We start from the raw sequence: 26319 nt of genomic DNA, 5'->3' as shown, positions 1-26319 counted from the left end.
TTTTAATTCCATCTACTGCCACCTTCTCACTCTGGGACCCTGGGCAATATTTAACCTCTCGTGCCATATCTTCCTCATCCACAAAATGGGCAGGATTCCACTTCTCTGACAAAGCTGCCCAGATTTCATGACCTGAGGTCTCTGAAATGTTCACGTAGTGCCTGATCCAGCAACGACTTCTACTGATTTCTACTGTTGCCATCATCACGCCTGAGAACCATTTCAGCCAACCCCGGTCAGTTTTGTATGAAGTTATCCAGTGATCAGAAACAAAGTTATTTGGAAAAACTGCTTTTACAGTCTGTTCCCTATTTATAGTCTCTTGAGAAGTGTTTAAACACAAACACTATCGTATTTGCTCTGGTCTTTCTTGGAAAACACTTCTGTTTACTCAGCCAGGATGCTCTAATATTGGGCCTTGTTGTAAAAATGCAGAAGCTGTATTTGTAGTTCAGTAATGGTATGAAATATAAATAAAAATAACAGTTCCCTACGGAGAAACATCGAGTAGGGTCTAGCAAACCAGGTTAGTACTAAAGTCTCCCTCAACCCCCCCAACATCCCACCACTGCCATCTTCTTTTTCTGGCTCAATTAAAGAAAAGCACTGGAGCTGCAAGTGTACTCAGAAATGTCTGGCACTGTGCCACGCAGCCATGGCAAGATCACACACCGCCAACTTCCCATCTCAGGGCTTATAATTATTCTCCACAGAAGGAAAGAGTTAAAAAGCCAACTGCTTTAGGGCATTTGGGATAAGTAGGGATATTTATAGGAAAATATTAACATGTCAAGTCAATGCCCTCTATGAATGATTTCAAGTAAAAAGTTTTATGATTTTGGTGAATTACATAGGGAATTATGTATTAATTTCTTACAATGAACTGAAGGGGGAAAAAAGCTAACTTAATTATCTTTTAGTTCCAGAAATTCTAGTAAATAATTCCATAATTCATAATTTTCACTAATTAGTCTTGGACAGCTCAGGATTTTTCCAAATTAGTAAAGTTTTACACAAAAAATAAGTATGCCCTTAAAGTGAATTTAAGTGGAATTTTGTAATGAAGCATATAATAAAGGATACACTATTAAGGTAGCAAGGAGGAAAAAGATAATTTTCTTCTACTATGGGAAAAGCTTAATCAAGGAAGGAAATGAGCCCATGTCGTTAGCATTTTCAGGGGCTTAGGGAATTCTCATTCTTCTGGGTCAATGGTTCACAGCACTGTTACCTCCATAAAGGCTCTAGATTTCAGGGGAGAAAAAGGACAGTCCCTGAGCAAGGCGCTTGTAGTGTGGTACATTTTCCAGAGTGAAGACCACTCACCAGCTTTCCTCTTTGCTGGGCTGACCTGGTTTCTCGCAGGGTGTACACGTCTCCACAGACTGAGATTTCACGCCAGACCCCAGGCTGGGACTCCTCAGTGAAGCCCCCTCGGGGATGCATCACGAGAACGCCATTAGTAGTGAGCCCATCCATGTGGCCGTCGGGGTTTTTCCATTTCGCTGCCTTTTCCTGGAGAGCATACCACAGAACAGAAAAAGCATGCTAAGATTATGTTCAAAATGAAAGGATTCCAGAATCTCTTTAAAATATCCGGTACAGCAGAAGGAAGGAAAGTGATGAATTTTCATTTTCTATTTAAACCTAATAATCAGAAGGATAAAATATGCAATTATTCTGATAACATGAAAGTGCTAAAATGTATGAATGATTTATCATTGGATATGCATTCTATTCATCTTGGGAGCTTTTAAAAAAAAAAAGAACCTGATGCCTGAGCCCTTCCTTCAGAGGTTCTTTTCTATCCAACCCTGTTACCCCGGGGAGATTCTGGGAATCTACTATGTCTTCTTCAATTCTATTTGTGCAATCCTTTTGCTTCTTAGGTATCAGCACTTTACATGTAATCATTACCTGGGAAGTATACAGAAGGAAGGGGAAAAAAGGAGTTTTTATTAAATATGCAAAATTTTAAAAAATGTTACACTAACAAGTTGGGGCCAGGGCCAGTGTATCTTTATAAATATCAGTGTTTATCTCCTCAAAGATGGAAGGTAAAGACAGCTTGCTATAAGGGCAGGACAAACACTCTTCGATGCCTGGGCGAGTGAGCTCTTTTTCTTGAAGACAGGGCTAGCTACTGCTCACATGACTCAGGAGTCTATTCTGATTAGGATAAGCCCTCTTGCCAGTGACTGAGTTCTGGCCAATGAGACGTGAGTGGGTTTTCTAGGAGCCTTCCTGTAAGGCTCCTTTGCTCTAAAAAGAGAGATCAAGAAGAGGGAGTAACCTCAGCCTCTGAGCAGCATGGGTTATTCCTTTCTCCTTGCCCCTTGGATTTACAACTAATTAGACATCAATAGCCAAAAAAGAGCATGGCGGCGTGGCCTCCAGATCACCTGAGAGCCATACGTCCATGCCCCTCAAAGTGGGTAGACTGCCTCACAGAAGAGGCAGTGGAGGGGAGTTGCTGGGGAGTCAGAGGTGACAAAGGCAGTGGCTGGTGGGCAGGGGGATAGTGTGGCCTTTTCTGACAAAGGAGGTGGAGGGTGAAGGAGGTTGGGGGAGGTCTGCCCCATGCATGTTCTATAGCTGGAAGAACCCACTGCTGTCTCTGAGGAAAGACTGCAGTGAGTGGGGGGAGGCAAGTAAGGCAAAGAGAACTTCAGAGAACTGTCTCCTACTGTCTGCCCCAGGGTTCTGGTCCATGCACTGCTGGGAGGCTCCCCTCACCCCATCCCTTGCTCCAACTTGAGGATCCCCCCTACCAGGCTGTGGGCACATCAAAGTCTCAAGAACTAAGTACACACCTCCCCCAGCTCTGCTGCACCCCCCATTCCTTTTCCCTTGACACCCACTTCCAACCTCTGTGAAGTCTGCCCCCACACTCTTAAGAGAAACCAAAAATTTGTGCTATAGTGCTATCTTTGAAAAATAAAGGAAAGGCTCCTAACTACCAACATGTTGAACTGTTAGAATCAAAGTAAATCGAACCTTGCCAAAGCAGGGTGTTCCCTACTTTAAATGTGAAGACAGAGGCACTTTTAATCAAACATCAAGAAAAAAATCACATCACAAAAAGAAAATGACAGTTTTCCAGCAACTGAGCCCAAAGACCTGGTATATTGCAATCTAATGGATAAAGAATTCAAAAGAGCTGCTATGAAGAAATTTAATGAGCTACAAGAAAACTCAGGCAATACAATGACCTCAGAAATATAATTGACAAACAAAAGGAATACTTTACCAAAGGCACCAAAATTCTAAAAAAGAACCAAACAAAAGAACTCAATAAATGACATGAGGAATGCATTAGAACGCACTGGAAATAGAGCAGATCAGGTGGAAGAGAGAATTAGTAAGATGGAAGACAGGAACAGAGAAATGTTTCAGATGGAAGGGAGGAGATAATTGAGATTTAAGAAGTGAAGAAACACTACAAGAGCTAGCAGACTCCATCAGAAAAGCCAACATAAGAATAATGAATTTTGCAGAGGGAGAAGCAAGGGGAAAAAGGACAAACAGCACACTTAAAGAAATAACTCTTGAGAACCTTTAAAACTTGGGGAAAAGAACTGGATATACAAAGTCCATGAAGCCAAAAGCACATCTTATTATCTCAATGCAAGACTTTCTCCAAGACACATTATATTAAAACTATTAAAAAGCCAATGATAAAATTTCAAAGGCAGCTAGGGCAAGAAAAGATAGTAGCTTGCAAAGGAGTCCCCATCAGGCTATAAAATTTCTCAGATTAAAAACTGCCAGCCAAGAATATTCTACCCAGTAAAGTTATGCTTTTGATATGAAGGAGAATTAAAGGCTTTCGCAAACAAGAGCTGAGGGAGTTCACCATTCCTAGATCTGCCTTATATAAATGCTGAAAGGAACTCTGCAAGCTGAAATGAAAAGACAGAGGGACACAAAACTCTGATTAAGGTGACAGAATCAGAAATAGCAACTCTTTATAAGAGTATACTAAACTCTATAATGATAGTACAAAGTTTAAAGGTGAAGAGCATTAAAAATACCTATAATAAATAGTAAAAATAACTACAGCTACTACAACGTGGTAACAAGATCACAGCATAAAAAGACAGTTTGTGACATCAAAAACATAAAAGGAAAAGAGTAAGAGGAATCTTCATAGGCAAAAGAAGAGAAATGGCTCTCAGCAGAAAAAGGACTATTTTATCTATGAGTGGTTTTATGTAAACTTCATGAAAACTACAAAGCAAAAATCTAGAGCAGAGGCACAGAACATTAAAAGTGGGGAAAACTGAGCAAAAAGCACCATGGAAAACCACCAACGTACAGAAGTAGGTAGAAATGGAAGGAAAAAAGAAACAATGGAGAGACAAAATAACCAGAAGGAAAAAGAGAAAATGACAGTGGTGAGTCCTTACATATCAATAATCACACCAACTGCAAATGCACTGAACTCACCAAAAGGCATAGAGTGGTTGGATGGATTAAAAACAACAACAAAAGACCCAACTATATGCTGTCCTACAGGAGATTCATCTCCACTTTAAAGATACACATAGGCTCAAAATGAAAGGATGGAAGATGATATTATGAGCAAAAAGAATCTAAAGGAAGGCTGGTATTGTCAAATTTGTATAGGACAAATAGATTTTAAGCCAAAAAGGGTAATAAGAGACAAAGTCATTACATAATCATAAAAGGGTCAGTATATTAAGAAAATATAATGATTATAAATATATATATGTGCCCAACATCAAACACCAAATTATATTAAGCAAATAATAACCAATCTAAAAGAGAAATGGACTACGACATAATAATTGTAGGAGACTTCAATACCCCACTGTCAGCAACGAATAGATTTTTCAGAAAGAAAATCAACAAGGAAACACTGGAACTGAACCACACTTTAGAACAAGCAGACTTAATAGACCTGTACAGAACATTCTATCCAACAGTAGCAGAACATATTTTTCTCAAGTGCACTGGAACATTCTCTAGGAGAGACAGGATAGGCCACAAAACAAATTTAGTAAGTTTAAGAAGACTAAAATCGTATCAACTATCTTCCCTGATCACAGTGGTATGAACTAGAAAGTGACAAAGAGAAGTGAGATCTGCAAAAATGTGAAAACTAAAAAAACCCCTTTTAAATAACCATTGGGTCAAAGAAGAAATCAAAAGGGGAAAAATTATCTTGAAACAATTGAAAATGAAAACACAACATCAAATATTGTGGGATACAACAAAAGAAGTTCTGAGAATCTGGGGAGGAGTCAAGATGGCGGAGAAGTAGCAGGCTGAGACTACTTCAGCTAGCAGGAGATCAGCTAGATAGCTTATCTAAAGATTGCAAACACCTAAAAATCCATGGGCAGATCGAAGAGAAGAAGAACAGCAATTCTGGAAACAGAAAAACAACCACTTTCTGAAAGGTGGGACTGGCGGAGAAGTGAATCCAAAGCGACGGGAAGATAGACCCCGGGGGGAGGGGCCGGCTCCCAGCAAGCGGCGGAGCAATGGAGCACAAAATCAGGACTTTTAAAAGTCTGTTCCGCTGAGGGACATCGCTCCAGAGGCTAAACCGGGGCGAAGCCCACGCGGGGTCAGCGTGGCCTCAGGTCCCGCAGGGTCACAGAAGGATCGGGGGTGTCTGAGTGTCGCAGAGCTTGCGGGTATTGGAACGGGAAAGCCGGGTACAGAGACAGAGCCGACAGTAAGCTCACAGCTCGGTGTTACCTTGAACTGGTCGCTGGCTCGGTGAGCTCGCAGCGCGGCCGGAGGTCAGGCAGATGGGAGTAACTGGGCGCTGTTCTCTGAGGGCGCACTGAGGAGTGCGGCCCTGGGCTCTCGGCTCCTCCGGGCGGGAGACCAGGAGGACGCCATTTGTATTCCCGTCCTCCAGAACTCTACGGAAAGCGCTCAGGGAACAAAGCTCCTGAAAGCAAACCCGAGCGGATTACTCACCCTGGCCCCTGGTAAGGGCGGTGCAATTCCGCCTGGGGCAAAGACACTTGAGAATCACTACAACAGGCCCCTCCCCCAGAAGATCAAAAAGAAATCCAGCCGAGGCCAAGTTCACCTACCAAGGAGTGCGGTTTCAATACCAAGGAGAGCAGCAGAATTCCAGAGGAGGAGAAAGCCAAGCACGGAACTCATGGCTTTTTTCCTGTGATTTTTTTTAGTCTTGCAGTTAATTTAATTTTTTTCTTTTTCATTTTTTGGTTTTTTTTCTCGCCTTTGGGTAAAATTTTTTTTTAACTTTTACCTTTCTCTTTTTTAACGTTTTATAACTAGTTTATCTAATATATATATTTTTTCTTTTTTATATTTTTCTTATGTGTTTTCTTTTTTTAAATTATTTTCTTTTTTTTTCTTTCTTCCTTTTTGAACCTCTTTTTATCCCCTTTCTCCCCACTCACGATTTTGGATCTCTTCTAATTTGGTTAAAGCATATTTTCCTGGGGTTGTTGCCACCCTTTTAGTACTTTACTTGCTCCTTCATATACTCTTCTCTGGACAAAATGACAAGACGGAGAGATTCAACACAAAAAAAAGAACAAGAGGCAGTACCGAAGGCTAGGGACCTAATCAATACAGACATCGGTAATATGTCAGATCTAGAGTTCAGAATGACAATTCTCAAGGTTCTAGCCGGGCTCGAAAAAGGCATGGAAGATATTAGAGAAACCCTCTCGAGAGATATAAAAGCCCTTTCTGGAGAAATAAAAGAACTAAAATCTAACCAAGTTGAAATCAAAAAAGCTATTAATGAGGTGCAATCAAAAATGGAGGCTCTCACTGCTAGGATAAATGAGGCAGAAGAAAGAATTAGTGATATAGAAGACCAAATGACAGAAAATAAAGAAGCTGAGCAAAAGAGGGACAAACAGCTACTGGACCACGAGGGGAGAATTCGAGAGATAAGTGACACCATAAGACGAAACAACATTAGAATAATTGGGATTCCAGAAGAAGAAGAAAGAGAGAGGGGAGCAGAAGGTATACTGGAGAGAATTATTGGGGAAAATTTCCCCAATATGGCAAAGGGAACGAGCATCAAAATTCAGGAGGTTCAGAGAACGCCCCTCAAAATCAATAAGAATAGGCCTACACCCCGTCACCTAATAGTAAAATTTACAAGTCTCAGTGACAAAGAGAAAATCCTGAAAGCAGCCCGGGAAAAGAAGTCTGTAACATACAATGGTAAAAATATTAGATTGGCAGCTGACTTATCCACAGAAACCTGGCAGGCCAGAAAGAGCTGGCATGATATTTTCAGAGCACTAAACGAGAAAAACATGCAGCCAAGAATACTATATCCAGCTAGGCTATCATTGAAAATAGAAGGAGAGATTAAAAGCTTCCAGGACAAACAAAAACTGAAAGAATTTGCAAACACCAAACCAGCTCTACAGGAAATCTTGAAAGGGGTCCTCTAAGCAAAGAGAGAGCCTACAAGTGGTAGATCAGAAAGGAACAGAGACCATATACAGTAACAGTCACCTTACAGGCAATACAATGGCACTAAATTCATATCTCTCAATAGTTACCCTGAATGTGAATGGGCTAAATGCCCCTGTCAAAAGACACAGGGTATCAGAATGGATAAAAAAGCAAAACCCATCTATATGTTGCCTCCAAGAAACTCATTTTAAGCCCGAAGACACCTCCAGATTTAAAGTGAGGGGGTGGGGAGGAGTCAAGATGGCGGAGAAGTAGCAAGCTGAGACTGCTTCAGCTAGCCGGAGATCAGCTAGATAGCTTATCTAAAGATTGCAAACACCTGAAAATCCATCGGCAGATCGAAGAGAAGAAGAACAGCAATTCTGGAAACAGAAAAACAACCACTTTCTGAAAGGTGTTTTCTTTTTTTAAAAATTCTTTTCTTTTCTTTTCTTTTTTTTTTCTTTTCTTTTTGTTTTTTTTTTCTTTCTTCCTTTTTGAACCTCTTTTCATCCCCTTTCTCCCCACTCACGATTTTGGATCTCTTCTAATTTGGTTAAAGCATATTTTCCTGGGGTTGTTGCCACCCTTTTAGTATTTTACTTGCCCCTTCATTTACTCTTATCTGGACAAAATGACAAGACATAAAAATTCAACACAAAAAAAAGAACAAGAGGCAGTACCGAAGGCTAGGGACCTAATCAATACAGACATCGGTAATATGTCAGATCTAGAGTTCAGAATGACAATTCTCAAGGTTCTAGCCGGGCTCGAAAAAGGCATGGAAGATATTAGAGAAACCCTCTCGAGAGATATAAAAGCCCTTTCTGGAGAAATAAAAGAACTAAAATCTAACCAAGGTGAAATCAAAAAAGCTATTAATGAGGTGCAATCAAAAATGGAGGCTCTAACTGCTAGGATAAATGAGGCAGAAGAAAGAATTAGTGATATAGAAGACCAAATGACAGAGAATAAAGAAGCTGAGCAAAAGAGGGACAAACAGCTACTGGACCACGAGGGGAGAATTCGAGAGATAAGTGACACCATAAGACGAAACAACATTAGAATAATTGGGATTCCAGAAGAAGAAGAAAGTGAGAGGGGAGCAGAAGGTATACTGGAGAGAATTATTGGGGAGAATTTCCCCAATATGGCAAAGGGAACGAGCATCAAAATTCAGGAGGTTCAGAGAACGCCCCTCAAAATCAATAAGAATAGGCCTACACCCCGTCACCTAATAGTAAAATTTACAAGTCTCAATGACAAAGAGAAAATCCTGAAAGCAGCCCGGGAAAAGAAGTCTGTAACATACAATGGTAAAAATATTAGATTGGCAGCTGACTTATCCACAGAGACCTGGCAGGCCAGAAAGAGCTGGCATGATATTTTCAGAGCACTAAACGAGAAAAACATGCAGCCAAGAATACTATATCCAGCTAGGCTATCATTGAAAATAGAAGGAGAGATTAAAAGCTTCCAGGACAAACAACAACTGAAAGAATTTGCAAATACCAAACCAGCTCTACAGGAAATCTTGAAAGGGGTCCTCTAAGCAAAGAGAGAGCCTACAAGTGGTAGATCAGAAAGGAACAGAGACCATATACAGTAACAGTCACCTTACAGGCAATACAATGGCACTAAATTCATATCTCTCAATAGTTACCCTGAATGTGAATGGGCTAAATGCCCCTGTCAAAAGACACAGGGTATCAGAATGGATAAAAAAGCAAAACCCATCTATATGTTGCCTCCAAGAAACTCATTTTAAGCCCGAAGACACCTCCAGATTTAAAGTGAGGGGGTGGGGAGGAGTCAAGATGGCGGAGAAGTAGCAAGCTGAGACTGCTTCAGCTAGCCGGAGATCAGCTAGATAGCTTATCTAAAGATTGCAAACACCTGAAAATCCATCGGCAGATCGAAGAGAAGAAGAACAGCAATTCTGGAAACAGAAAAACAACCACTTTCTGAAAGGTGTTTTCTTTTTTTAAAAATTCTTTTCTTTTCTTTTCTTTTTTTTTTCTTTTCTTTTTGTTTTTTTTTTCTTTCTTCCTTTTTGAACCTCTTTTCATCCCCTTTCTCCCCACTCACGATTTTGGATCTCTTCTAATTTGGTTAAAGCATATTTTCCTGGGGTTGTTGCCACCCTTTTAGTATTTTACTTGCCCCTTCATTTACTCTTATCTGGACAAAATGACAAGACATAAAAATTCAACACAAAAAAAAGAACAAGAGGCAGTACCGAAGGCTAGGGACCTAATCAATACAGACATCGGTAATATGTCAGATCTAGAGTTCAGAATGACAATTCTCAAGGTTCTAGCCGGGCTCGAAAAAGGCATGGAAGATATTAGAGAAACCCTCTCGAGAGATATAAAAGCCCTTTCTGGAGAAATAAAAGAACTAAAATCTAACCAAGTTGAAATCAAAAAAGCTATTAATGAGGTGCAATCAAAAATGGAGGCTCTCACTGCTAGGATAAATGAGGCAGAAGAAAGAATTAGTGATATAGAAGACCAAATGACAGAAAATAAAGAAGCTGAGCAAAAGAGGGACAAACAGCTACTGGACCACGAGGGGAGAATTCGAGAGATAAGTGACACCATAAGACGAAACAACATTAGAATAATTGGGATTCCAGAAGAAGAAGAAAGAGAGAGGGGAGCAGAAGGTATACTGGAGAGAATTATTGGGGAAAATTTCCCCAATATGGCAAAGGGAACGAGCATCAAAATTCAGGAGGTTCAGAGAACGCCCCTCAAAATCAATAAGAATAGGCCTACACCCCGTCACCTAATAGTAAAATTTACAAGTCTCAGTGACAAAGAGAAAATCCTGAAAGCAGCCCGGGAAAAGAAGTCTGTAACATACAATGGTAAAAATATTAGATTGGCAGCTGACTTATCCACAGAAACCTGGCAGGCCAGAAAGAGCTGGCATGATATTTTCAGAGCACTAAACGAGAAAAACATGCAGCCAAGAATACTATATCCAGCTAGGCTATCATTGAAAATAGAAGGAGAGATTAAAAGCTTCCAGGACAAACAAAAACTGAAAGAATTTGCAAACACCAAACCAGCTCTACAGGAAATCTTGAAAGGGGTCCTCTAAGCAAAGAGAGAGCCTACAAGTGGTAGATCAGAAAGGAACAGAGACCATATACAGTAACAGTCACCTTACAGGCAATACAATGGCACTAAATTCATATCTCTCAATAGTTACCCTGAATGTGAATGGGCTAAATGCCCCTGTCAAAAGACACAGGGTATCAGAATGGATAAAAAAGCAAAACCCATCTATATGTTGCCTCCAAGAAACTCATTTTAAGCCCGAAGACACCTCCAGATTTAAAGTGAGGGGGTGGGGAGGAGTCAAGATGGCGGAGAAGTAGCAAGCTGAGACTGCTTCAGCTAGCCGGAGATCAGCTAGATAGCTTATCTAAAGATTGCAAACACCTGAAAATCCATCGGCAGATCGAAGAGAAGAAGAACAGCAATTCTGGAAACAGAAAAACAACCACTTTCTGAAAGGTGTTTTCTTTTTTTAAAAATTCTTTTCTTTTCTTTTCTTTTTTTTTTCTTTTCTTTTTGTTTTTTTTTTCTTTCTTCCTTTTTGAACCTCTTTTCATCCCCTTTCTCCCCACTCACGATTTTGGATCTCTTCTAATTTGGTTAAAGCATATTTTCCTGGGGTTGTTGCCACCCTTTTAGTATTTTACTTGCCCCTTCATTTACTCTTATCTGGACAAAATGACAAGACATAAAAATTCAACACAAAAAAAAGAACAAGAGGCAGTACCGAAGGCTAGGGACCTAATCAATACAGACATCGGTAATATGTCAGATCTAGAGTTCAGAATGACAATTCTCAAGGTTCTAGCCGGGCTCGAAAAAGGCATGGAAGATATTAGAGAAACCCTCTCGAGAGATATAAAAGCCCTTTCTGGAGAAATAAAAGAACTAAAATCTAACCAAGGTGAAATCAAAAAAGCTATTAATGAGGTGCAATCAAAAATGGAGGCTCTAACTGCTAGGATAAATGAGGCAGAAGAAAGAATTAGTGATATAGAAGACCAAATGACAGAGAATAAAGAAGCTGAGCAAAAGAGGGACAAACAGCTACTGGACCACGAGGGGAGAATTCGAGAGATAAGTGACACCATAAGACGAAACAACATTAGAATAATTGGGATTCCAGAAGAAGAAGAAAGTGAGAGGGGAGCAGAAGGTATACTGGAGAGAATTATTGGGGAGAATTTCCCCAATATGGCAAAGGGAACGAGCATCAAAATTCAGGAGGTTCAGAGAACGCCCCTCAAAATCAATAAGAATAGGCCTACACCCCGTCACCTAATAGTAAAATTTACAAGTCTCAATGACAAAGAGAAAATCCTGAAAGCAGCCCGGGAAAAGAAGTCTGTAACATACAATGGTAAAAATATTAGATTGGCAGCTGACTTATCCACAGAGACCTGGCAGGCCAGAAAGAGCTGGCATGATATTTTCAGAGCACTAAACGAGAAAAACATGCAGCCAAGAATACTATATCCAGCTAGGCTATCATTGAAAATAGAAGGAGAGATTAAAAGCTTCCAGGACAAACAACAACTGAAAGAATTTGCAAATACCAAACCAGCTCTACAGGAAATCTTGAAAGGGGTCCTCTAAGCAAAGAGAGAGCCTACAAGTGGTAGATCAGAAAGGAACAGAGACCATATACAGTAACAGTCACCTTACAGGCAATACAATGGCACTAAATTCATATCTCTCAATAGTTACCCTGAATGTGAATGGGCTAAATGCCCCTGTCAAAAGACACAGGGTATCAGAATGGATAAAAAAACAAAGCCCATCTATATGTTGCCTCCAAGAAACACATTTTAAGCCCGAAGACACCTCCAGATTTAAAGTGAGGGGGTGGAAAAGAATTTACCATGCTAATGGACATCAGAAGAAAGCAGGAATGGCAATCCTTATATCAGATCAATTAGATTTTAAGCCAAAGACTATAATAAGAGATGAGGAAGGACACTATATCATACTCAAAGGGTCTGTCCAACAAGAAGATTTAACAATTTAAAATATCTATGCCCCCAATGTGGGAGCAGCCAACTATATAAACCAATTAATAACAAAATCAAAGAAACACATCAACAATAATACAATAATAGTAGGGGACTTTAACACTCCCCTCACTGAAATGGACAGGTCATCCAAGCAAAAGATCAGCAAGGAAATAAAGGCCTTAAACGACACACTGGACCAGATGGACATCACAGATATATTCAGAACATTTCATCCCAAAGCAACAGAATACACATTCTTCTCTAGTGCACATGGAACATTCTCCAGAATAGATCACATCCTCGGTCCTAAATCAGGACTCAACCGGTATCAAAAGATTGGGATCATTCCCTGCATATTTTCAGACCACAATGCTCTAAAGCTAGAACTCAACCACAAAAGGAAGTTTGAAAAGAACCCAAATACATGGAGACTAAACAGCATCCTTCTAAAGAATGAATGGGTCAACCGGGAAATTAAAGAAGAATTGAAAAAAATCATGGAAACAAATGATAATGAAAATACAACGGTTCAAAATCTGTGGGACACAACAAAGGCAGTCCTGAGAGGAAAATATATAGCGGTACAAGCCTTTCTCAAGAAACAAGAAAGGTCTCAGGTACACAACCTAACCCTACACCTAAAGGAGCTGGAGAAAGAACAAGAAAGAAACCCTAAGCCCAGCAGGAGAAGAGAAATCATAAAGATCAGAGCAGAAATCAATGAAATAGAAACCAAAAAAACAATAGAACAAATCAACGAAACTAGGAGCTGGTTCTTTGAAAGAATTAATAAAATTGATAAACCCCTGGCCCGACTTATCAAAAAGAAAAGAGAAAGGACCCAAATAAATAAAATCATGAATGAAAGAGGAGAGATCACAACTAACACCAAAGAAATACAAACTATTATAAGAACATACTATGAGCAACTCTACGGCAATAAATTTGACAATCTGGAAGAAATGGATGCATTCCTAGAAACATATAAACTACCACAACTGAGCCAGGAAGAAATAGAAAGCCTGAACAGACCCATAACCAGTAAAGAGATTGAAACAGTCATTAAAAATCTCCAAACAAACAAAAGCCCAGGGCCAGACGGCTTCCCGGGGGAATTCTACCAAACATTTAAAGAAGAACTAATTCCTATTCTCCTGAAACTGTTCCAAAAAATAGAAATGGAAGGAAAACTTCCAAACTCATTTTATGAGGCCAGCATCACCTTGATCCCAAAACCAGACAAGGATCCCACCAAAAAAGAGAGCTATAGACCGATATCCTTGATGAACACAGATGCGAAAATACTCAACAAAATACTAGCCAATAGGATTCAACAGTACATTAAAAGGATTATTCACCACGACCAAGTGGGATTTATTCCAGGGCTGCAAGGTTGGTTCAACATCCGCAAATCAGTCAATGTGATACAACACATCAATAAAAGAAAGAACAAGAACCATATGATACTCTCAATAGATGCTGAAAAAGCATTTGACAAAGTACAACATCCCTTCCTGATCAAAACTCTTCAAAGTGTAGGGATAGAGGGCGCATACCTCAATATCATCAAAGCCATCTATGAAAAACCCACTGCAAATATCATTCTCAATGGAGAAAAACTGAAAGCTTTTCCGCTAAGGTCAGGAACACGGCAGGGATGTCCATTATCACCACTGCTATTCAACATCGTACTAGAGGTCCTAGCCTCAGCAATCAGATAACAAAAGGAAATTAAAGGCATCCAAATCGGCAAAGAAGAAGTCAAATTATCACTCTTCGCAGATGATATGATACTATATGTGGAAAACCCAAAAGACTCCACTCCAAAACTGCTAGAACTTATACAGGAATTCAGTAAAGTGTCAGGATATAAAATCAATGCACAGAAATCAGTTGCATTTCTCTACACCAACAGCAAGACAGAAGAAAGAGATATTAAGGAGTCAATCCCATTTACAATTGCATCCAAAACCATAAGATACCTAGGAATAAACCTAACCAAAGAGACACAGAATCTATACTCAGAAAACTATAAAGTACTCATGAAAGAAATTGAGGAAGACACAAAGAAATGGAAAAATGTGCCATGCTCCTGGATTGGAAGAATAAATATTGTGAAAATGTCTATGCTACCTAAAGCAATTTACACATTTAATGCAATTCCTATCAAAGTACCATCCATCTTTTTCAAAGAAATGGAACAAATAATGCTAAAATTTATATGGAACCAGAAAAGACCTCGAATAGCCAAAGGGATATTGAAAAAGAAAGCCAACGTTGGTGGCATCACAATTCCGGACTTCAGGCTCTATTACAAAGCTGTCATCATCAAGACAGCATGGTACTGGCACAAAAACAGACACATAGATCAATGGAACAGAATAGAGAGCCCAGAAATAGACCCTCAACTCTATGGTCAACTAATCTTCGACAAAGCAGGAAAGAATGTCCAATGGAAAAAAGACAGCCTTTTCAATAAATGGTGCTGGGAAAATTGGACAGCCACATGCAGAAAAATGAAATTGGACCATTTCCTTACACCACACACAAAAATAGACTCAAAATGGATGAAGGACCTCAATGTACGAAAGGAATCCATCAAAATCCTTGAGGAGAACACGGGCAGCAACCTCTTCGACCTCTGCCGCAGCAACATCTTCCTAGGAACAACGCAAAAGGCAAGGGAAGCAAGGGAAAAAATGAACTACTGGGATTTCATCAAGATCAAAAGCTTTTGCACAGCAAAGGAAACAGTTAACAAAATCCAAAGACAACTGACAGAATGGGAGAAGATATTTGCAAATGACATATCAGATAAAGGACTAGTGTCCAGAATCTATAAAGAACTTAGCAAACTCAACACCCAAAGAACAAATAATCCAATCAAGAAATGGGCAGAGGACATGAACAGACATTTCTGCAAAGAAGACATCCAGATGGCGAACAGACACATGAAAAAGTGCTCCATATCACTCGGCATCAGGGAAATACAAATCAAAACCACTATGAGATATCACCTCACACCAGTCAGAATGGCTAAAATCAACAAGTCAGGAAATGACAGATGCTGGCGAGGATGCGGAGAAAGGGGAACCCTCCTACACTGTTGGTGGGAATGCAAGCTGGTGCAGCCACTCTGGAAAACAGCATGGAGGTTCCTCAAAATGTTGAAAATAGAACTGCCCTATGACCCAGCAATTGCACTATTGGGTATTTACCCTAAAGATACAAATGTAGTGATCCAAAGGAGCACATGCACCCGAATGTTTATAGCAGCAATGTCCACAATAGCCAAACTATGGAAAGAACCTAGATGTCCATCAACAGATGAATGGATCAAGAAGATGTGGTATATATACACAATGGAATACTATGCAGCCATCAAAAGAAATGAAATCTTGCCATTTGCAACAACATGGATGGAACTAGAGCGTATCATGCTTAGCGAAATAAGTCAAGCAGAGAAAGACAACTATCATATGATCTCCCTGATATGAGGAAGTGGTGATGCAACATGGAGGCTTAAGTGGGTAGAAGAAGAATAAATGAAACAAGATGGGATTGGGAGGGAGACAAACCATAAGTGACTCTTAATCTCACAAAACAAACTGAGGGTTGCCGAGGGGAGGGGGTTTGGGAGAAGGGGTTGGGATTATGGACATTGGGGAGGGCATGTGATTTGGTGAGTGCTGTGAAGTGTGTAAACCTGGTGATTCACAGACCTGTACCCCTGGGGATAAAAATATATGTTTATAAAAAATAAAAAAAGTATTAAAGTGAGGGGGTGGAAAAGAATTTACCATGCTAATGGACATCAGAAGAAAGCAGGAGTGGCAATCCTTATATCAGATCAATTAGATTTTAAGCCAAAGACTATAATAAGAGATGAGGAAGGACACTATATCATACTCAAAGGGTCTGTCCAACAAGAAGATTTAACAATTTAAAATATCTATGCCCCCAACGTGGGAGCAGCCAACTATATAAACCAATTAATAACAAAATCAAAGAAACACATCAACAATAATACAATAATAGTAGGGGACTTTAACACTCCCCTCACTGAAATGGACAGATCATCCAAGAAAAAGATCAGCAAGGAAATAAAGGCCTTAAATGACACACTGGACCAGATGGACATCACAGATATATTCAGAACATTTCATCCCAAAGCAACAGAATACACATTATTCTCTAGTGCACATGGAACATTCTCCAGAATAGATCACATCCTCGGTCCTAAATCAGGACTCAACCGGTATCAAAAGATTGGGATCATTCCCTGCATATTTTCAGACCACAATGCTCTAAAGCTAGAATTCAACCACAAAACGAAGTTTGAAAAGAACCCAAATACATGGAGACTAAATAGCATCCTTGTAAAGAATGAATGGGTCAACTGGGAAATTAAAGAAGAATTGAAAAAAATTATGGAAACAAATGATAATGAAAATACAACGATTCAAAATCTGTGGGACACAACAAAGGCAGTCCTGAGAGGAAAATATATAGCGGTACAAGCCTTTCTCAAGAAACAAGAAAGGTCTCAGGTACACAACCTAACCCTACACCTAAAGGAGCTGGAGAAAGAACAAGAAAGAAACCCTAAGCCCAGCAGGAGAAGAGAAATCATAAAGATCAGAGCAGAAATCAATGAAATAGAAACCAAAAAAACAATAGAACAAATCAACGAAACTAGGAGCTGGTTCTTTGAAAGAATTAATAAAATTGATAACCCCCTGGCCCGACTTATCAAAAAGAAAAGAGAAAGGACCCAAATAAATAAAATCATGAATGAAAGAGGAGAGATCACAACTAACACCAAAGAAAAACAAACTATTATAAGAACATACTATGAGCAACTCTACGCCAATAAATTTGACAATCTGGAAGAAATGGATGCATTCCTAGAAACATATAAACTACCACAACTGAACCAGGAAGAAACAGAAAGCCTGAACAGACCCATAACCAGTAAGGAGATTGAAACAGTCATTAAAAATCTCCAAACAAACAAAAGTCCAGGGCCAGACGGCTTCCTGGGGGAATTCTACCAAACATTTAGAGAAGAACTAATTCCTATTCTCCTGAAACTGTTCCAAAAAATAGAAATGGAAGGAAAACTTCCAAACTCATTTTATGAGGTCAGCATCACCTTGATCCCAAAACCAGACAAGGATCCCATCAAAAAAGAGAGCTATAGACCAATATCCTTGATGAACACAGATGCGAAAATACTTAACAAAATACTAGCTAATAGGATTCAACAGTACATTAAAAAGATTATTCACCACGACCAAGTGGGATTTATTCCAGGGCTGCAAGGTTGGTTCAACATCCGCAAATCAGTCAATGTGATACAACACATTAATAAAAGAAAGAACAAGAACCATATGATACTCTCAATAGATGCTGAAAAAGCATTTGACAAAGTAGAGCATGCCTTCCTGATCAAAACTCTTCAAAGTGTAGGGATAGAGGGCACATACCTCAATATCATCAAAGCCATCTATGAAAAACCCACTGCAAATATCATTCTCAATAGAGAAAAACTGAAAGCTTTTCCGCTAAGGTCAGGAACACGGCAGGGATGTCCATTATCACCACTGCTATTGAACATAGTATTAGAGGTCCTAGCCTCAGCAATCAGACAACAAAAGGAAATTAAAGGCATCCAAATCGGCAAAGAAGAAGTCAAATTATCACTCTTCGCAGATGATATGATACTATATGTGGAAAACCCAAAAGACTCCACTCCAAAACTGCTAGAACTTATACAGGAATTCAGTAAAGTGTCAGGATATAAAATCAATGCACAGAAATCAGTTGCATTTCTCTACACCAACAGCAAGACAGAAGAAAGAGAAATTAAGGAGTCAATCCCATTTACAATTGCACCCAAAACCATAAGATACCTAGGAATAAACCTAACCAAAGAGGCACAGAATCTATACTCAGAAAACTATAAAGTACTCATGAAAGAAATTGAGGAAGACAGAAAGAAATGGAAAAATGTTCCATGCTCCTGGATTGGAAGAATAAATATTGTGAAAATGTCTATGCTACCTAAAGCAATCTACACATTTAATGCAATTCCTATCAAAGTACCATCCATCTTTTTCAAAGAAATGGAACAAATAATTCTAAAATTTATATGGAACCAGAAAAGACCTTGAATAGCCAAAGGGGTATTAAAAAAGAAAGCCAACGTTGGTGGCATCACAATTCCGGACTTCAAGCTCTATTACAAAGCTGTCATCATCAAGACAGCATGGTACTGGCACAAAAACAGACACATAGATCAATGGAACAGAATAGAGAGCCCAGAAATAGACCCTCAACTCTACAGTCAACTAATCTTCGACAAAGCAGGAAAGAATATCCAATGGAAAAAAGACAGACTCTTCAATAAATGGTGTTGGGAAAACTGGACAGCCACATGCAGAAAAATGAAATTGGACCATTTCCTTACACCACACACAAAAATAGACTCAAAATGGATGAAGGACCTCAATGTGCGAAAGGAATCCATCAAAATCCTTGAGGAGAACACAGGCAGCAACCTCTTCGACCTCAGCTGCAGCAACATCTTCCTAGGAACAACGCCAAAGGCAAGGGAAGGAAGGGAAAAAATGAACTATTGGGATTTCATCAAGATCAAAAGCTTTTGCACAGCAAAGGAAACAGTTAACAAAATCCAAAGACAACTGACAGAATGGGAGAAGATATTTGCAAATGACATATCAGATAAAGGACTAGTGTCCAGAATCTATAAAGAACTTAGCAAACTCAACACCCAAAGAACAAATAATCCAATCAAGAAATGGGCAGAGGACATGAACAGACATTTCTGCAAAGAAGACATCCAGATGGCGAACAGACACATGAAAAAGTGCTCCATATCACTCGGCATCAGGGAAATACAAATCAAAACCACAATGAGATATCACCTCACACCAGTCAGAATGGCTAAAATAAGTCAGGAAATGACAGATGCTGGCGAGGATGCGGAGAAAGGGGAACCCTCCTACACTGTTGGTGGGAATGCAAGCTGGTGCAGCCACTCTGGAAAACAGCATGGAGGTTCCTCAAAATGTTGAAAATAGAACTGCCCTATGACCCAGCAATTGCACTATTGGGTATTTACCCTAAAAATACAAACGTAGTGATCCAAAGGGGCACGTGCACCCGAATGTTTATAGCAGCAATGTCCACCATAGCCAAACTATGGAAAGAACCTAGATGTCCATCAACAGATGAATGGATCAAGAAGATGTGGTATATATACACAATGGAATACTATGCAGCCATCAAAAGAAATGAAATCTTGCCATTTGCGACAACATGGATGGAACTAGAGTGTATCATGCTTAGCAAAATAAGTCAAGCAGAGAAAGACAACTATCATATGATCTCCCTGATATGAGGAAGTGGTGATGCAACATGGGGGCTTAAGTGGGTAGGAGAAGATTAAATGAAACAAGATGGGATTGGGAGGGAGACAAACCATAAGTGACTCTTAATCTCACAAAACAAACTGAGGGTTGCTGGGGGGAGGGGGTTTGGGAGAAGGGGGTGGGATTATGGACATTGGGGAGTGCTGTGAAGTGTGTAAACCTGGTGATTCACAGACCTGTACCCCTGGGGATAAAAATATATGTTTATAAAAAATAAAAAATTAAAAAAAAAAAAGAAGTTCTGAGAATCTTACAGCAATAAACATGCATATTAAGAAGTTAGAAAAGTCTAGGGGAGCCTGGGTGGCTCAGACGTTGGGCGTCCACTTTCGGCTTGGGTCATGATCCCAGGGTCGTGGGATCGAGCCCCACGTCAGGCTCCCTGCTCAGTGGGAGGCGTGCTTCTCCCTCTCCCCCTCCACCTGTTTGTGTTCCTTCTCTCACTGTCTCTCTCTGTCAAATAAATAAATAAAATCTTAAAAAAAACAAAAGAAATTAGAAACGTCTCAAACAAGCCAACTTTAACCTAATTTTATACTTCAAGGAACTAGAAAAAGAAGAATAAGGCAATCCCAAAGTTAGCAGAAATAAGGATTGCAGCAGAAATAAATGAACTAGACACCAGAAAAACAACAGAAAAGATTGATACTAAGAACTGTTCTTCAAAAAGATAAACAAAATTGACAAACCTTTAGCTAAACCAGGAAAAAAGAAGACCCCAAATTAGATATGAAAGAGGAAACATTATACCTGGTATTACAGACATACACAGAATGATGAAAGACAGCTACAATGTAGAAGAAAAGAAACATTTCCCAGAAACACACATCAACCAAGAGTAAATCAGGAAGAGTCAGAAAATTTGAACAGTCCAGTAATGAGTAAAGAGATCCAATCAGTAATTTAAACAAAATCCTAAGAAACTCCAGGACCAGACGACTTCAACTAGAGAATTCTACCAAACATTTAAAGAAGAATTAACACCAATCCTCCTCAAACTCTTCCAAAATGTTGAGGAGTAAGGAACATTTACAAACTCATTCCTTTGATACCAAAACCAGAGAAAGATACTACAAGAAAATTATAGACCAATATCCCTGATATATATAGATGTAAAATTTCTCAAGAAAATATGAACAAATTAAAAAACGCATTAAGAGGATTATACACCATGAGCAAGTGAGACTTTCCCTGGGATGCAAGGAGGGTTCAAAGTATGCAACTCAATCAATGTAATACATCATATCAAGAAAATGATCATCTCAATAGCCACAGAAAGAGCATTTGACAAAATACAACATCCTTACAGAATAAAAACCCTTAACAGATTGGCTACAGAAGGAATATACCTCAACATAATCAAGTTCACATATGACAAACCTGCAGCTAAGTTTCCTCTAAGATCAGAAAGACAAGGATGCCCACGCTCACCGTTCCTACTCAATATAGTGCTACATGTCCTAGCCAGAGCAATTAGGCAAGATAAATAAATACATGGCATACAAATTGGAAAGAAAGAAGTAAAACTATTGCTTAGCACTCTTTGCTAATGATAGGATCTTACATATTGAGAATTGCAAACAATCAGTCAAAAAGCTGTTGGAATTAACGTTTTCAGGGAAGTGGCAGGACGCAAAACCAACACAGAGAAGTAAGTTGCATTCCTTTACACTAATGAGGAAGCATTTGAAAAAGGCCTAAAGAAAACTATTCCACTCACAACACCATCAAGAACAGTAAAATACTTAGGAATAAATTTCACCAAGGACATGAAAGATCTGTACAATGAAAAGTACAGACTTTGCTGAAAGAAACTGAAGGCACAGACAAATGGAAAGATAGCTGAATCAGAAGAATATTGTTAAAACAGCCATACTACCCAAATCCATCTACAGATTCAGCACAATGTCCATCAAAATATTAAGAGAATTCCCTACAGAAATAGAAGAAATAATCCTAAACTTTGTGTGCAACCAGGAAAGACCCCAAATAGCCAAAAAATTAAAAACAACTACCACATTATCCAGCATTTCCACTTTAGGGCACACACTCAAAGGAAATGAAGACATGATTTCAAGGAGATACAGGCACTCCCATGTTTATTGCATTATTCTCAACAGCCAAGATATGAAAGGCCACCCCAATGCCCATCAATGAATGAACAGATTAAAAAAAAAAGACACTGTAAATATTATTTACCTGCAAGAAAGGAGGATCTCCTTCCATTTGCAACAAGGTGGGTGGACCCTGAGCACATTATGCTAAGCAAGTCAGAGAAAAATTATATCACGTGTATGTGGAATCTTAAAAAGTTAAGCCTATGAAAAACAGAGTAAAATGACAGTTATCAGGGATGGGATGGGGGAGGGGGTGTACAGGGAGAGAGTGTTTAAGGGTTCAAGCTTGTAATGAGCAGTGCATCAGCCACAGAGATCTAATGCACCACGTTATGAATATAGCTCATATTATTGTACTCCAGCTGTGCAATGTGGTAAATAATCCAATACTAGCAATCATTTTATAACACATAGAAAATCATGGTAACATGGCTGTACACCTTATACTTACACAAGTAAGTATAAAAGTGAACAAATTTGACATGTAATGTTACATGTCAAATTTATTCAATTATGAAAAGTAAATTAAAAAAATAAAAGGGTGGTTCAGTCTGTTAGCGTCTGCCTTTGGATCAGGTCATGATCCTGGGGTCCTGGGATCAAGCCCCTGGTCGGGCTTCCTGTTTAGTGGGGAGCCTGCTTCTCCCTCTGCCCCTCCCCATTTGTGCTCTCTCTCTCCCTCTCTGTCAAATAAATAAATAAAATCTTTAAAAAACCCACCAATATAAAGAGATAAGTAAGAAACAGTGCTTCTGCCGCCTCTTCTTCAGCCGAAGTCGCCATGTGGCAGGGGTGCATGGAAGTGTGGGAGCCATCTCTCATCCCTAAGGCAGTTTGAGGAAGCAGATCTGCCTGGGGACATGGGGGTAAGATAGAACAAACTTGCTTCCTTGGATGTCACACAACCATTGAATTACCCAGGCCTCGGCCTGTCTTCCTTGGTGCATCTTGTTACAGATATAATACATTCTTGTTATTGTTTAGGCCATCAAAAAAAAAAAATTTATTTATTTATTTGAGAGAGAGACAGAGTGTGTGGGTGTGTGTACAAGCAGAGATAAGGGGTAGAGGGGAAAGCAGACCTCCTGCTTGAGCAAGGAGCCCGTTGTGGGACTCGATCCCATGAATCTCGGAGAATGACTTGAGTGGAAGGCAGATGCTTAACTGACTAAGCCACCCAGGTGCCCCTGTTTAGGCCATTTTTAAAAGGCCATTTTGAAGTGTGTAAACCTGGTGATTCACATACCTGTACCCCTGGGGATAAAAATATATGTTTATAAAAAATAAAAAATTAATTAAAAAAAAAAAAGGCCATTTTGAATGTTCTATTTTTTTCCCCCTGCAAAAACATACTGATTAAAAATAAAAAAGAAGAAGAACTATATTACAATTGTATATTCACTAAAACTTCTGGGTTTCATTTACTCGGAAGCCTCACAGAGTCAGAAGTTTTTAATCTGTTTTGTTCCCTGTGCTATCACATCTATGACACCTGACGTGGGACACAGCCCAATGAAAATTTTCTGAATGAAAGAATGTCACTTTTTCCTTTGAACTCTATGTAGATTTGACTATTTATTTTCTCCCACTGAAATAAACCCCTTAAATCTACTATAAATATATTCATAGACATTTAAAAAAAGCAATTACTGTACATGCACTTAATACAGCAAATGTAACAAGTATCAGGTAATGACGTAGTTATATTTAGATTCTTAATAACAACCTTTCAAGCTCTACATCTGAAAATTAAAATCTCCAAATCTAAGCAGAGGCATCTTGGAAAGCAAATCTTTGGCTACAATTAAATGTTATATCTGATGATAATGGGTGTTTTTCTTGAAACAGTGTCTTCAGTAACAGTACTTACTCCAAGAAATATGTTTTTGGAAGAGTCAAATCCGGCTGCGAATATCCGTGCGGTGTAAGGTTCATTCCTGTCGCAGACAATCCTGCAGGCAAACCGGGAGATGGTACTTTGTGTAATCTGGGCCTCATCGTTGTTCTGACTGCCAGAAATTGTGTCTGTAACAACGAAGTCGATAGGGCTTTCTGTTGATCTGCCCACCTAAATAAATCAAATGTACTCATGACTCGTCTGAAAAAGATGTCACCATATTTGGTTCACATGGAATGAGTGTTCAGGATCCCTTTAACATTTATTATTTCTGCTCTGAGGGTAAGAATTTAATGACAAAAAAATTCAGTTCTGTTCCTTTTCTTGTTTAAGGGAGATATTAGAGTAACCAATCATCAGATTTTTAAATATTAAGAGAAGAGCTAAATTTTTTATTCTGGAGAAAACATTAGATCTTGCTTCCTCCTACCCCCCCAACAGATTGTATCTCTTAGATTAGGTGAAAACATTACTTTAACACAGCAAATTACTCTCTACCCCACTCACCCTGCCCCCCATTTCCAGATGGAAAAAGCCAAGATTTTAAAGAAAGCCAAGAAACAAAGGAATTCCTGCCCAGCAGCAGGGATTGGTTTTCCACACTAAGTATGTCTACCAGTGACTCATGGCACAGAGCAAGCACAGCCCTGACCCAGACACAGATCAAATGCCTGTTGCCATTATTCAGTATAAATGAAAATGATGTAAAGGGAAATACAAGTCAGTCCAGAGTTTGGGATGCAGTCAGATAAAAGGTTCAAAAGGTTGGTCTTAACATTTCAATTTTGGATTGAAAAAAGAAAATCTCTTTTGGGAAGGTCTAAAAACCTGCCAATATTATGTTGACTTACTTCCTTTGGTAAGATTAAATGCTTCCAGAAAGAATATATTTCATTTGGGAGAGCTTAAAGTTCTTAAAAAAAAAAAGGTGTTTATACTCAGTAAATTCAGTAAGATAGGTACTGCTCTGTCCTGTGAACTAGGAAAAGTATGTTTACAAATGCAAAAGCCTCAAGATAGAATATCAAAACATTTTGTAATGTTGTTTATGAATCTCTGACCAGAAAACAATGATACATATTATTTATATACCATTGAGACGTTTCAAATTAAAATCATTTATATGTAAACAAATCATTTCTCACTAAATAGGACATCACTGTTCTTTCCTAACACTAGTGACTTTGATTCCGCAGATGATTAGGGGAGGGACACAGGGAGCCCCCAGACAGATGTGTATGCAGAAGACCCCCCAAAGTTAATTTCTCAGGTATCTTAATCCTGATCACCAAATTCTATCTAAAATATAAGACGTAATATATTTTTCATCCAAAGAGGGAAGAGTGAAAAATATATATTATCTTGCATCATTTAGGTCGAACTATTGCCTTTCCAGAAAATTATTAACTTTCTTTTGTAAGCTCACACATTTTCATGCACAGATTATCTCTATTATGGCAAAAGACAACAGACATCTCTTCTCTCTCTCTCTCTTTTTTTTACAAATCTAAATTTTTTGTCCTAATGAAATGTGCCTGGAATAAAGTAGACTTCTGGGTTCACTGAAACTCATTGATGTGAAAAGATGCACATTGCCTGAATGTATGTGTTTCAGGTTTACAAAACATAGAACTTGTTAAAAAATGCAACATAAAATCTAAATTAAAAGATATTATAAATCTTATACAAACCATCTTTCTAAGGTTGGGTCTTCCCTTGGCTAGATTCACTGAAAAGCTGGTTATGTGACTCAGAAGCTCTGATTTAGTCTGTTTTTTAATTGTTTTTTATTTTTTATTTTTTTTTAAAGCTATTCTCTTAGCTACTTTGAGGCGTACAATACGGTATTATTAACTATAATCACCATGCTGTACATTAGATCCCCAGAACCTATTCATCTTACAGCAGGAAGTTTGTACTCTGTGACCAACACCTCTCTATCTTCCCCCTCCCCTCAGCTCCTGGTAACTCCCATGCTAGTCTCTGCTTCTACAGTTTTGACTTTGTTGTTTGGATTCCACATATAAGTGATACACAGTATTTTTCTTTGAGTTATTTCACTTTAAAGAGATTTTTTAAACTAGAAAGTAACAAATACTTAATGTAAAATATTTCACAAATACAGAAAAAAAAATACCATAAAAGCTTCTCTAAACTCAGGAATCAACTTGTCCTGAACTGCTAAGCTTAGGAGTGAAATGTGGAAAGTTCTACAATTGCCTAGCGCTCTCACAAAGACAAAGTCCCTGACATAACTTCTGTCACCTCCACAGAAGAACACAAAGTCTCTTCAAGCTCTGTTAGAAGCACAAAGCTAAGCATGCTCGAGTAGAATGTCACACAACTGTT

General features: G+C 39.0%; 1 protein-coding gene across 1 annotated transcript in view; it reads right to left on the bottom strand.

The window, feature by feature from the left end:
* PELI2 (pellino E3 ubiquitin protein ligase family member 2) overlaps positions 1-26319 on the bottom strand; it is a 197805-nt gene that overhangs the window by 7901 nt on the left and 163585 nt on the right. The window contains exons 4-5 of the mRNA XM_059182173.1: positions 23944-24141; positions 1327-1515 (exon numbers count right to left, since the gene is read on the bottom strand). Coding sequence (XP_059038156.1) covers positions 1327-1515; positions 23944-24141 — 387 coding nt within the window. The remainder of the gene's footprint in view (positions 1-1326; positions 1516-23943; positions 24142-26319) is intronic.

Source organism: Mustela lutreola, chromosome 7, assembly GCF_030435805.1.
Source record: "Mustela lutreola isolate mMusLut2 chromosome 7, mMusLut2.pri, whole genome shotgun sequence".
Lineage (NCBI taxonomy): Eukaryota > Metazoa > Chordata > Mammalia > Carnivora > Mustelidae > Mustela > Mustela lutreola.
The sequence above is the reverse complement of the archived record's forward strand: the minus strand, read 5'-3'. Positions and strand labels throughout refer to the sequence as shown.